General features: G+C 50.5%; 1 protein-coding gene across 1 annotated transcript; it reads right to left on the bottom strand.

Moving 5' to 3' along the window:
* Positions 1-9,546: 9,546 nt before the first annotated feature.
* Positions 9,547-12,212, bottom strand: NKX2-5 (NK2 homeobox 5). Its single transcript, XM_059825403.1, has 2 exons — positions 11,775-12,212; positions 9,547-10,987 (listed from the first exon to the last, which is right to left on the bottom strand). Exons 1-2 carry the CDS (start codon positions 12,067-12,069, stop codon positions 10,380-10,382), a joined length of 903 nt encoding a protein of 300 aa, XP_059681386.1. The 5' UTR covers positions 12,070-12,212; the 3' UTR covers positions 9,547-10,379.
* Positions 12,213-12,692: the final 480 nt, after the last annotated feature.

The raw sequence follows: 12,692 nt of genomic DNA, 5'->3' as shown, positions 1-12,692 counted from the left end.
TTTAAATCATCCCCATCATGGGGAGCGGAGGGGCTTTGGGCCGGACGGAAGCAGTGATGGTGGCAGGGCAGAGCCCTGTCCGTCTCAAGGTCAAAAGTCAAAATGATAAAGGAAGCACCCGCCTGTGGTACCCGGGCGGAGCGCTGGGGTAACGGGGCAGCGGCTCAGGGAAAGGTCCCTCCAGGCTTTTGGGGTAGAGCCAGGTCCCCAGCAGGACCAGCAACTCGACAAGAGGCTGGCCCTGTGGGTGATCCCGATGTCTGGGGGAAGAGCTCTCTAAAATGCCGTATTCGGTGAAAGCGCCGTTCCCCTCCTCGGGGACTTCTGATAAGACGAGATCTGCTGCTTTAAAAAGCTGCTGGTTGCACTCATCCTATCTTTAGCTCAGGTCATCAGGAAGCGTTTTCTCTTTTCAAAAGTCAGTTCCTCTCTGTGCAAAGGCTTTCCCGCACTTACCCCCTGCCCCAGCGGTTTTCCACCCGAGAGCTTCGAAGCAGGGATTTCTGTCCGTGTCTTTGCAGCCTGCCTGCGTTCAGCAGGTGATGGAGGACCCTCGTTCCTCACCTGAACTGTCTCTGTAATGCGACACGTGAGGTTAAATGGCAGTCTCAAGATTCTGCATCAAATGAATGTCAGAGTTAGAAATAAAATAGGGTCTTCCCAATTTCAAGATCTCACCGACTCTGAGTTTACTGAAAAAAGCAAAGCAACAAGCAGTACATGCTGCAGCAACAACAACATTAGGTAAAGGGCACACTTCAGAATAGCTAATTACAGCAAGGCTGTATTTTCAAAGAGTGATTTTTATCTTTCTTCCCAAAAAAGTTTTCCCCAAAATGTCAGTGACTCAAAAATTCCTAAGTCATCAGTTCTGCTTTTTAAGAAAAAAATAAAAATATATAATGAAGTCCCGTGGCCCACATTATTTAGAGGAGATTCAAAATCAGTTGAGAAAAACATTTTCATTTTCCCTCAGAAGGTGGGTGGGATGCTGGCATCCTGGTTGATACAACGGGAATGGTCTCAAAGGAGACTTTTGATTTGGGAGCATCTGTCTAATGTATTTTGAAGAGGATAATGCTCTTCAACTGGCACACTTCAAAATCTGCAAAATTTGTGTAATGTTGTTTCACTTAAAAAAAGAGCAAGGTGGTGTAAGTGGGAACTAATTGCTTGAATGGCCGCCAGTCCCAGACACCTGTACCTCCGTCTAAACTTGACTCCTGTCACTTATGCTCCCTGAGCATGTCGCGTTGACTTCTGGATGAAAGGACCGAGTAGAGCTGATGAGTCCCAATGTCTTGATTTCAGCTGCAGTTGGGAACAGCTGCGTGAAGGGAAGGAACCTGCCTGGAAAATGAAAGGAATGGCCATCTGGGAGGCAGGGGGAGGAGGAGAAAATAGTCAGGAGATACTTCCTTCTGCTCTGCAGTTAATCAGGCTCTCTGTCTTTCAAGACAAATCTTGGAGGGCCAACTTGACTTTCCTGGAGAAGAATCTTTAAACCTATTAATTTTGCACTTGTAGTAAGGGTGTGTTTTACTACTGGCAGCAAGTAAGTGTCTGACTTTGGCAAAATCACCTCTCTATTTTGTTTTGGTTAGACACTGAGGTTTGAATGGATCTACACCCAAGATACTTTTCTCTGTGAGACAAGTTGAGTGCAGCAGTATTGATGCTCGCCAGAAGAGCATCCTGTGTCACCAGAACTGAGATCATGGCTTCTCTGTGCTGTAAAGCTGGAAAAAAAGAGCCTTGAACTTAAGTTTGGGTCTCAATTACATGACACTTAGAAACATACTTGTATCTAACCTCTGCTTTGGGAGCTCCCTTGCTCCATCTAAAGGTTTTTAAGGCCCAAAAAGGACTAGTAAGATGGTCTAGCCTCATATCTTGTAAGACACAGTCCAAAGTGTCTTCAGCCTTGTATTTTCCTAGCCTTTCTCTGTTTGAGTATATAAAACAGCAGTATGGTACCTACTATCCAATATAGCTATCCTTGCAACAAACTCTGTGTAACTCTTGCCATGACCATGAAGTCAGCAAGTCAAATGCATTGGAGAAGAAACCTTCTGTGTCATGGTAATGATGGGTGTATTTGCTAAGTGTAAGTAGATGGAGTCAGGGTTTCTGTACAACAGGGGACTAAGCACCGAATTGTTATCTTCTAGGGAAAAATAAGGGAAGCTCTGGGTGTGTGAAAGGAAAAACATTTCCATTTCCCCAGTCATGTTTATGGTATGTAAAGTAAGATTGAAATGGATTCTTTTATTCAGAAATCTTCACTCCACCAAGGCTCAGCCATTGCTGCAGGAGCTTTGATGTGAAAGTTTGGGGTTTCACCTCTAACACTCCCTGATCTTCTGAGTAATGAGATAAATCCCTGTTTCTGGATGTATCGTTTCATCAACACGTAAAATGGTGGTCCCAGTAGCTTTTGTAGGGATGGTGGTGCTCAGATAAGTAAAACTTGTGTGTGTGGTGTTCTGAAATGCTTAAATGAAAGAACTGAAGAAGTGTAGATCATTATTATTTTCTAATAGGACCTAAAGTAGGTATTTGGTGGCTGTAGCCATCAGGTGTTGTGCACGGCCCGCTGATCCCCCGGCGCAGGATGGGTTACTGCCGCACAGGTTGATTTCAGCATGTGTAATCTGGACACACACTGCCAAAAGCCATCCGTCATCTCCTGTTGTGACCTTGCACCACCTGTCTGTCCCATGCAAGGCCAGCAATTAAAATGTAAGGTAATGAAGACAGCAAGACATGAAAGGGCTTTTCACTAGCTGATCAAAGGGGCAGAGCACAGTGTTTTCACAACCAGAATATTGAGACCAATAGGACTGGAATTGTGGTTAGAAAAGAAAGAAAAGCAAAGAGGGTATTTGGAAATGAACCTATGACTGTCCCTGACGTTCCAGTGTGCTGCACTAGGGGTGATTCTCTCGTGTGCTCTTACGTTTTTTTGGGGGGAGGAAAAATATCAAGTATTTACTTTCATCTTGTTACATGGGAAATAATCTTTGCATGTATAAAAATGAAATGGTATAGATAGTGTTACCACCGAGGACTGAATAGGGAAATTTGTTTTCCAGTTCTAACGCCTCATTGTGTAAGAAATCATTTAGGCTTAAATTCTCGAGGTGAAATACTGGTGGGCTTTAAGTTGGTGTCTAACCAGACGACTGCAGCCACCTCAGGCCTGGCTCTCGAAGGTGCCGATGACCATCAGCTCTCACGGATTTTTTTTTTTTTCTTTTTGTGTGTGTATCTAAAAGGAGAAATTAGCCCGAGGTCCCAGACAGGCACGCTGGATGCCTGTGAGTGTTGGATGAGAGATATGGCAGAACGTCTCTTTTTATAGAAGCAATTCTGCTTTCATGTCTTCAGAACTAGAGTTAAGTAAAGCGGGTTTTTTGGCATTGCTCGAAAAGGGCTGCCTATAAAGATGCCAGTGAGGAACCTGCATTCTGAGCATGGCTGTATGCGTGGCATCTCTGTATGTTTACTGGCTATAGGATAGGGAGTCTTGCAATACCTGTTGATGTACGGGGTATGGATTGCTTTCTGGGCATGTAATTGCAAAGAAAAACTCAGATATACCCCTTAACCCAGACGAAGTATAAAAACTCCTCGAACCCTCATAACCAGAAATAAATACCAGAAGGATACTGGAGCCTCAACATGGGAGGATGCCAGAAATGTAGCCGGGTGTCAGCATGTCCGTCTACTTCCACTCTGAGGCCTCATAACACTGTCCGTGTCGGTATGAGAATCTTCAGGGGGATTAACCATGTCCGTAAAGTGAAGTGTGTGTCATTGCGGGGTGGATCTGGACCTGTCTCTGTGGGTATGCGGCGGAGAGGGAAGCAGCAGCTGACACTGCACAACGCATAAAGCAGTACATGAAACCTCAAGTCAACCAAGATTTATATTTTCCTTCCCTGAAATAGCATAAATCATCTCATTGGTATCATTAGAACTGACTTGCTGAAGCCAGGCAGTAGGACTTCACTCTAATTTTTTTGTACTTAAAAATACAAGAAACTTTCTTATTTGACTGAAATGGTTTCAGATTCTTTTTTTGTAACCTGTTTTTTAACGGCTTCTCTTGATGACAGCCAGCCAGCACTATGCACATGTCTGTACGCTGCACCTCCACCGACTGCAGCGACTACTCTGAAAGCAGCTTTTATTTTTCACAGATAGTAAGGAGCATAAAAAAATCCTGGCCAGGAAGATGGGATTTGGGGGTAATTTCTAGGAGCCACTACTGTGACTTATTCAAAGCTTATGCTAGAGGACAATGCAATCTATTTAGGAAATGTCTGCTGTGCTAAAATAAACTATGGTGTATTCTTGCGGCAAGAAAGTGTACCAAATCATATTCCCAATATGCAGAACACCTAGAAAATGTTACTGAGAGCAGGTGGTTTTAACTGTGGAAGTTAATCATATGCTAAACAACCAGATTTGTTCACTCTAGGACCAAAACTCTAAAATGCCTTTGGAAGCTATGTTTGGTCTGTTTCTTACTAAGTAGTAGTTAAAGCAGTTCACAGAATTTGAAATACTTGACAAACTTGCTTTTCTTTTCATATTTGAGCCTGTTAACACCTGACCTTGCCCACTGTACAGTAGTATCATTCATGCTTGTTTCTCCTTCAGCCTTCCTCTCTCCACAAATAGAAATTTAGCTCCAGGATGCCTCCACAAGACCAATTAATTTCACCCGACCCTAAGAAATAAAATTATTTTGTCCACTAAGAGATTCTGCCCCTTTGCAAGTTAGTTTTTATTTTGTACAACTTATTTTTCCAGCACATCAAACTAAGCAGGTATTGAGCGATCTCTGCAAATCATATTGGTGAACCCTGCACTTGCATGGCCCCAGCTTACAGTTGTGTAGGAGTGAGGGTCTGTCTATGCTGACCCAATTGCAAACACGATGCCCCTCTCTAAGGGAGCTGGGAAAAGTGCCCGGATCTCACTTACAGACCTGTGGTTTAGCCATTTGCCCATGCTGCTTTGCTGACACCAAAAAAATGTTATTTTAAGAAGAGATGACTTAACAGACGTGTTATAATCTCAGTGGAGTCAGTGCATCAATTGCTCAGTGCATCAATTGCTCAGCACACAGAGCTGGTTTAAAAATGCCCTGCTTTGCTTTTCTGAATTTTCATCTCTTTTCCTGGGCTTCTGTCAGCTTTTCCTCTTGCTCAGTCTCCAGGAAACAGGTTATTTTCTGTCTTATTCCACCTCTTAGCATATTCATCCAGACTCCATTGACGTGGCTTGTATGTGATTTGCGGTTCCAGTAACTCCTTTACGCAAAGACAGAGAAACTCACCTATTTTTACTCATCTCAGCCAGCCCATTGGCTCTAGTAGCCATTTCAAGCAACGGTCTGGGGCAAGCCTGTGCGGTAGTATGATGGAAGTGGTAGAAATGCTTTAGAACTGGTCAGTTAGCTAAGGCACAGCAGTACAACCTTCACTGTAGCTGGAAGCAGCGGCAGTAATCTAGTTCAGCTGGTGTTTTTGCTGTGTCTTCCCAGGACTGCAGCGGGAAGTGAGAGGAGAGTTTGAGATCCTTAAAGGTCCCTTGTTGGTACTCAGAAAGAAAAATCTGTGTGGACGAGTGCACTGCCCATGAAGTGGAGGAAGCAGTAAGGGTGAGACCTCTGTGGGTTGGAGTTTGTACTAAAATAATAAAGCAAGCTCTTTTGAGAGATGAAAAGATGGTGGAAAAAACCCCACTGGAATTCCATTTGGTGTGGAAGTGAACTAGGGAGAGGTTAGGAAAGGTCGTTGGCTGATGGACTGTTCTGAGGATGATCTTGTTGCAAAATGGGACTTTCTTACGGAATGACGCTCTGGAGTGGCAGGGTTTAAAACGACTGCAGGAGACAGGTAGTGATTTTCAAGTAACTTATTCGATGTCACTTTGCTAAACCTTGATTGATTAACTTTCACAAATGTATTGCCAGCGCTTGATCTTCTGTTAGGAGAAATCTCCACTTCCCTCTCTTTCTGCATCAAAATGTAGCATTAAGTTTGTGTTGTAGTAAATAACTAACCACCCAGGAATGAAAAATCAGAAAGCCTATCCCTTTCTCACTCTGGAGACGATGGGGAATAGCATTTTAAAGGTGTTGATTCTTCTTAATAATCCCCATTAACAAGAAATCACTTACTGCTGATACTGATCTAAACTGTTGTCAGTGAGATGAATTAGGAGCAGGGGGGTAGGGAGAGAGGGTTGTTGATCTGTTGTTTTCCTGCTGGGCTTCTCAGGAACAATTCCTGCCCGGACCGTATCTCCTTGTTTTCTGACTTCAGAGAGTAACTTTCTATGTGAAAACTCCTTGAACTTAAGAAATAAAATTCTGGCCACAGATGCACTTTAGGAACTGCAGGGGTGTTATTTGAGAAAAACAATTACTTCTGTTTCTACAAAACTGCTAAAGGCGAGGGATTTGGTATCAGTGCCTTACAGCTGACAACTTGTTCCTGTACAAATTGTGTGAATTCCAAATAGTTTGTATAAACCTGCCATATGCAGTTTGTCTGAAGAAGACAAAGTGGTGCTGAACTGCACTTGCTCCTGTTACCTTCAAGTGGAGTGGGAGCACTGAATTATTTTACAAAAGCTGGTCTAAAACAGAGAAATGAACGCCAGTGCCAGGCTGTGCAGTCCAAAAAAAGCTGAGGAAAGGACAGTGAGATCAAATCCAAGTGCAAATCTTATTAAAACCTCCTTCCTACACCGCTGAGCATGCCCCCAAACACTAAGAGGATCTCTGATTTCAGGTTCCCTGGGGAAACGCCAGTATCCTGTGCTTTCCTCTGGAATAATGTTTCCTAAGTACTGTTTTTTCATATTGCTCTATAGGCTCAGGCAGAGAAACATGTCAAGTTTGATGAGGATTGGACTTGGGAGAGCACATCACCATGCTGTGGTGTGTGCCAACAGCCTCAGTGCCTTCGGAAGTCCCCAGGAGACCTTTTACCGCTGCCTGACCCTGTTGGCTGTGCTGGTTGGGGAGGCTGTTCTTGCCTTGGAGCTGCAGCTGGAGAGAGCTGAAAGAGCAGGACTAGCAGCAATGGGGTATCTGTGCATGTGAAAACAGTGAGCCCCCCTTGGCCTAAATCAGTGTGCTGGGGGTTAATTCCTTCGGTGTGTCTCTCTCGAGCTTCCCCCTAATCCAGCTAATGAAAGGTCTTTACCCGTGCCTCGCTCCCTGGCTGCGGGTGCCTCTGCCAGAGCTGGGCTGCCGCGCTGTGCTCGGCCTCAGTCAGCTGCGGCTGTGTCCTCTGCCTAAATCGCTTTCTGAACTGGCTCCAAGGCTCCGGCTGCTGTTCCAAGCCCCTGTTTTATCCTGCCATGCATCTGCTCGTGATGCAATTCCCGCAGGAATGGGGAAGCGTGGGGAGGAGGGGAGCGTGTGAGCAGCGCTGTGCGCAGGGGTTGTAGTACATCCATCCCTACTGAGAATGAGCACAGTGCAGTCCTGGAAATCGGACCCAAAGCTGATGCCCAGAACAGCCTTCGCAGAGCAACAGCAGGCCAATTCCCACCAGACAGATTCCCTGATAGCTGTAGCTCTGAGGTATTAGGGGAGGAAAATAAACAGACTTGAAGAAATTAAGGGATCTGAGGAAGGGAAAGGATGTTCGGAGCATGTGGAGAGGGGTGCTGTGTTGATGTGTGGAGTTACTTTTCCCTGTGGTTTTTCCTGGAGTCTCAGTGCAGTCCGCCTTGATAGACCACTTAATAAAGGGCCCTACTCAGGGCCAGCTTATGAAAGTAATCATTCAAGTTTTGGCTAATCTTAGTGCTTTCCCTCATGTTAACTCAGGACTTGTCCTGTCTCCTGAGGGCTCCCTGTGAGCTCTGATCCTGGCCAAGCTCTGCAGTGACAGGATCTGACTGCCAGTGATGCCAGCATCACAGAGTGGGATGGCAGCATTGTGCCCATTTTACAGATCAGGCAAACTGAAGCACTAAACTGCAACTCCCCCACAGCATCCAACAGTGGCAAAGTTTAAACCCAGGTCTCTCCTGCCCCCTCCCATGCTCTTTCTCTGGGGCTCTCAGGAAAGTAGATGGCTTTAGCCCTCTTAGAGCAGAGTATTTTCTGGCTAACCTGCTGCCTCTCAACCACCTGCTGATGTCTGTGTGCCCTCCTAACTCAAAGATTGTGTGGGAAGAAGGCAAAAGTCAACATGCAGCCAGTGATCCCAGGATTGGAGAGGTTTCAAATGAGGAGGAGAAGTAGCCTTTGCTTCTTCCCGGGCTGCACAGCTGTGGGGCTGGCCCCAGCTCCTGCGCACTTAGGGGCAGGCAGCTGTGTGCCTGTGCTTCAGGCTGGTGGGCTCTGGTCCCTTTTGTTGTAACAGGCCCAAAGTCCCTCTGCCTCACTGGGGCAAGTGCCCCTGAGGCAGACTGTCCTTGGGGGGTGGCAGAAGGCCACCCTTTGCTCAGCTCTGAGCCCCAGACAGGTGTCTATGCTCCACACTGCGTTAAGGACTTTGTGAGCAGCATCCAGGGTTCCTCTTCCATTTGCAGAGATAGGAAGGAGGTCGGAGCCCCTTATCTGTGCAATCCTACCTTCAGGGTGTGTGTGAGGTTGGTCCCCTTGGGAAGGAGGGATAGAGGCTCTAGGCGGCTTCCATTCACCGGCAGGCTTTCATCCTATGTCCCAGGGCCACAGCCACCCTGTCTCCATCCCTGTTTACTGATGGGGCCGATATGGCCAAGGCAGGAGAGGTTGCAGGTTCCCCTAATCGCCTTATCACCGGGCCGGACAATCTCAGACACTCAGAGGATGTTTTGACTGCGCTGAATTACAATGTTTGTTGTTTCTCACTCCCAATAATTGACATTTGATAGCGACTACCGTAAAAGCGGCCGAGGGGCTGGGGCTGAGGCAGAGGAGAGTCGGGGAGCCGGGCGGTGGGGAGCCCCTCTCGCTGCCCCTGGGCAGTTTGGGGGCAGGCGAGGGGTCCTTTGCCCCTCTCCTCCATGGGGACAGGGGGTGGAGGGGCTGCCGAAACCTCCTGGGGATGCGCTGGGCGCAGTTCCCCTCCAGCAGAGCCCGATCCCCCAGATTTATGGCTTGGGGTGTTTGTACCCCCCTTGCGTTGTCTTTCTGTGCACGGAAGAAATCAGCCGCTCGCCCCCCACTCCCGGAGCGACGGGGTCACCGACGCCAGCCCGGCTGGGGACGGGACACGGCCGGTGCCTCGCAGTCCTGCCCGGGCTGTGGACTCAAAAAGCGGGTTTTAAATTAGTTTTGAAAGACGTTAAAATGCAAACACCGTTTGCACGCGTCAAAACGGGAATTGCTGAAATTACGGGAGGGCTACACAAAGCGGGGGGGGGGGGGGAGAGACCGGCAAGGAAAGGCTCCCGGAGCGGAGGAGGTGGCAGCGTGCGGCCGGTGAGAGCCCCCGGGGCGGGCGGCTCCGCACCCCGCCGTCGCCGGGGGATGCTGGGGGGCCCGGGCCGCAGAAGGAACGCCAGGGACGCGCAAGGTTAAGCCACTCACTTTAATGACAACTCGCTGATCTCCATCAGCTTATACAGCAAAGGGAAACACGTACGAACGGGCGGCGGGGCGAGGGGCGGACAGTGCATTTCCATACTAACTCACGTTTTAGTGCATAACCCTACGGGGACCTGGCAGCTCGGAGTGTCTGTAATCCTCGGCCGGGGTGCGGTGGGGGGGCTGTCCTCATCCGTGCGCTGGCGAGAGCCGCCGCCGGCCCCGCTCCCGGCCCGGCACCGGGCGCCTGCGGGGCGCAGCCGAGGCCGGCGTTAGCAGCCTCGCAAGGGGAGACCTGGGGGCTGGCGAGATGCTGAACTGGCCGGACGGCGGGGACCGTACGAGAAGTGCAAAAATTAAATGTGGATCTCAATAATAATTAGTATAGAGTAAAAATTTAAAAAAAAAAAAAAAAAGAGTTGCAGGGCTGGGCTAGCTGTTGTTGGGATCAAGTCAAGCAAAATGACCGGCTGCTTTGTAGGAAGGAAGGAGGGGGATTACCGGGGCGAAGAGCCCGCTGGAAGCGGGAGCGAGAGGCGCCGGGGCCGGGCGCACGGGTCGGGAGGTGCGGGCAGCGCCGAGCCTCCCTGCGCGGTGCCCGCACGGACCGCAGCCGTCGCACGGAGTACTGAAGACCTCCCCGCTGGAAATGGCCGCCACGCTAGTGAATTCCGCCGGGCTGCTACATCGAACTGTCCTCATCCCCCCGCAGCCTGGAAATGTCCCGAGACCGGCTCGCAGGCGCGGGCGAAGCCCCTCCATCCCCGGCCGCGGGGTCTCGCCGGTGGCCGCGGTGCCCGGAGGGGAGGAGGCTGGGTGCGGGGCAGCTCTACCAGGCTCGGATCCCGTGCAACGTGGAGATCCCCGCGTTCCCCTGCGGGATGGGCGTCTGCACCGAATTCAAGTCCCCTACGCTGAAGTTCATGAAGTTGTTGCCGGCCGCCGAGGGCTGCATGCTCTGCATGGACGGGTAGTTGCAGTTGTAGTTGGCGTTGCAGGCGGGGCTGTTGTAGTTGGTGTACGCGGGGTAGGCGTTGTAGCTATAGGGGTTAATGCTGACATTGTACGGCGAACTGTAGGGAGAAGACTCCCCCAGGCAGGGCTTCCCATCGCGCACCAGCACCGGCACCGCTATCCGCCGGGGGGGAGGGATGCCCACCATTTCGAGGGTCTGATCCTGTCTCTGCCTTTTGCATTTATACCTTCGATTCTGGAACCAAATTTTCACCTGGGTGGAGGTGAGCTTTAGGACGTTCGCTAGATGGTCTCTCTCGGGAGCCGAGAGGTATTTCTGCTGCTTGAACCTTCTCTCCAGTTCGTAGACTTGGGCTTGAGAAAAGAGGACGCGAGGTTTCCTCCTCTTCCTCTGTCTGGGGCGCTCGGGATCTTCCAGGTCTCTTTTCTCCTGCTCCAGGCTCTTGTGTAGGGAACACAGTTCTGCAGCAAAGTAAACGGACAAAGGGAAAAGGCGGGGGGGGGGAGTGAAGAAAAGTAAAGCAATGTTCAATGAACTGCGCGCACCCCGAGCGAGCCCGGCGCTTCCCCGGCCTCGCTGCGCCCTGGCCCTGCAGGCCGCCGCTCCTGCGGCAGCGGGGCCGGCTCTGCCCCGCTCTTTAAGTACCTCTTTAGCAGTATTTTCCGTCGGTCTTTTTTTGTTTTTTTTCCCCTTCTTCTTTCTTTGAAAACAAGGATGCTCCGTGCACTGATTTGAGTCGCGCCTGCCTGCGCCACAGCCTGGATTTACCGCGTGTAGCCTTTGTACCGAACCCCACCCCGACCCCACGGGCGTACACTCAGCCGAGCGATTTAGAAACGAGATGTGCCTCTTAATTTCTCTCTGGACAAGCTCGAGGCCTCGCGTATCATCCTTCAGCTTTGCCCGTCCCGTTGGGCAGCCGGCGCGGCCGCGGCCCCAGCCCCGCTCGGGGGAGCCGCGGGGGTCTCCCGGGCCGGGGTCGGTGGGACGCTCCCCGCGGCGGGTCTGTCCCGCTCCTGCACCCCCGGGAGGGGATGAAGACGCCTTCCCTCCCCGCGCTCTTCCTCCCCCGAGGCCGGGCGCGGTGCCTCCCGCCCGCAGCCCCGCGCTGTCCCCTCGTCCCCCGGGGAGCCCAAGCCGGCCTCGGCCAAGCGCCCGGCCCCGGGCTGGGGGTCGCCTTCCCCCTGCCCTCCCTTTTCCTCAGCTCGGAGGCCACCGGCCAGCCCCGCCGGCACTCGCTGCCTTTACCTTTCTTGTCCGCCTTGGCGTCCTTGGCCGAGTCCATTTCCACGTAGCTTTTGACGTAGTAGGAGCCGGGGAAGGCGGCGGCGGTTTTGGCCGGGTGCGCCTCGGGCAGCTCCTCCCGCAGGTCGGGCAGGGCCGGGGGCTCGGCGCTGTACGCCTCCTGCTTGAAGGTGGCCAGCATGCAGGAGGGGGAGGAGAGCGAGGAGAGCTCCATGGAGGCCAGGCCGCTCTGATGCTGTTCCAGGTTCAAAATATCCTTGACCGAGAAGGGTGTCGTTGTCACAGGGCTAGGAAACATTGCGGAGGAGAGCGGGGCAGCGGCCGGAGCCCAGGGTCATGGAAAAGTAGGTGGGGAGCAGCCAACCTGGAGCAGTGGTGGAGCGTGGGCTCACGGAGGGGGCACATAGCATTCCCGCGAGTAGCCTTGACTTGTGCACTGGAGGCAGGTAGGACCAGACCATAAGGGAAGGGAAGGAGGGACTAGGCAGTTTTTGGGTGACTTTAGCTTTCTATTGGCCAACATTGCAGTGATGGTATGAGAGATGCAAAGTTCCATGTCACCTAATATAGTAATACATCTCAAAAACATCCCCACTCATTTAAAGGGGCGGCACTGTATTTATCCAGCTTTTCTCCGCTGACTTTGTTGATCCATTAAAAAAAAAAAATCCAGAATGGCCTAATGTGTACAAAGCCACTATCTGATGCCATCTATCATACAGTCAGATTAAATAAACAGGCCGGGAGGAAACCATCAGCCAAATATGTGCTGATTTCATTTTTTTTAAGCGAGCGAACGGACGTTTCGTTTTTAATATTCTGCAATATCCGATCGCAGGAACTAGAAATCGGGAGTTCACTGTTGTGTGAAGCGCGCTCAAGGGCAAATCCGCGCATAAGGTTTATACAGATATTCTGACG

Source organism: Gavia stellata, chromosome 16, assembly GCF_030936135.1.
Source record: "Gavia stellata isolate bGavSte3 chromosome 16, bGavSte3.hap2, whole genome shotgun sequence".
In the NCBI taxonomy this organism is placed as follows: domain Eukaryota; kingdom Metazoa; phylum Chordata; class Aves; order Gaviiformes; family Gaviidae; genus Gavia; species Gavia stellata.
The sequence above is the reverse complement of the archived record's forward strand: the minus strand, read 5'-3'. Positions and strand labels throughout refer to the sequence as shown.

Excerpts from the sequence above, each read along its gene's own strand:
- NKX2-5 (XM_059825403.1), bottom strand. The coding sequence starts at position 12,069 with ATGTTTCCTAGCCCTGTGACAACGACACCCTTCTCGGTCAAGGATATT. Across the intron at positions 10,988-11,774 it reads CGCCAAGGCGGACAAGAAAG|AACTGTGTTCCCTACACAAG; the intron begins GTAAAGGCAGCG and ends ACTTTGCTGCAG.